The sequence below is a fragment of the Pterocles gutturalis genome, unplaced genomic scaffold (genome assembly GCF_000699245.1).
Source record: "Pterocles gutturalis isolate BGI_N339 unplaced genomic scaffold, ASM69924v1 scaffold10147, whole genome shotgun sequence".
Taxonomy (NCBI): domain Eukaryota; kingdom Metazoa; phylum Chordata; class Aves; order Pterocliformes; family Pteroclidae; genus Pterocles; species Pterocles gutturalis.
The window spans coordinates 9062-9359 of record NW_010115320.1 but is presented as its reverse complement, the minus strand read 5'-3'; the positions used below and the strand labels follow the sequence as shown (position 1 = coordinate 9359).

At 68.8% G+C, this 298-nt stretch overlaps 1 protein-coding gene across 1 annotated transcript in view; it reads left to right on the top strand.

The window, feature by feature from the left end:
• LOC104462980 (tensin-like) overlaps positions 1–298 on the top strand; it is an 8389-nt gene that overhangs the window by 2073 nt on the left and 6018 nt on the right. The window contains exon 3 of the mRNA XM_010075147.1: positions 161–271. Within this exon, the coding sequence (XP_010073449.1) occupies positions 161–271 (111 nt within the window). The remainder of the gene's footprint in view (positions 1–160; positions 272–298) is intronic.

The following is a 298-nucleotide window of genomic DNA, read 5'->3' as shown; positions in this document are numbered from 1 at the left end:
ACACGCCGCCCAGCCCTGGCTTTGGGCGAAGAGCCGTCAACTCCAGCATGAGTGGCACTCCTGGCAGCCCTGGGCTGGGCAGGCATGCCACGGCGGCCCATGGCAACCTGGTGGCCCCACCAGGGAGGCATAAAGCCACAGCAGCTGTCCCCCCTGGCAGCCCCCTGTATGGCTACCCCAGCCTGGAGGAGAAGCACCCGACGCTGTCTCGGCAGAGCAGCTCCTCCGGCTACCAGCCTCCCTCCACGCCGTCCTTCCCGGTCTCACCGGCGTACTACCCCGGCACGAGCACGCCACA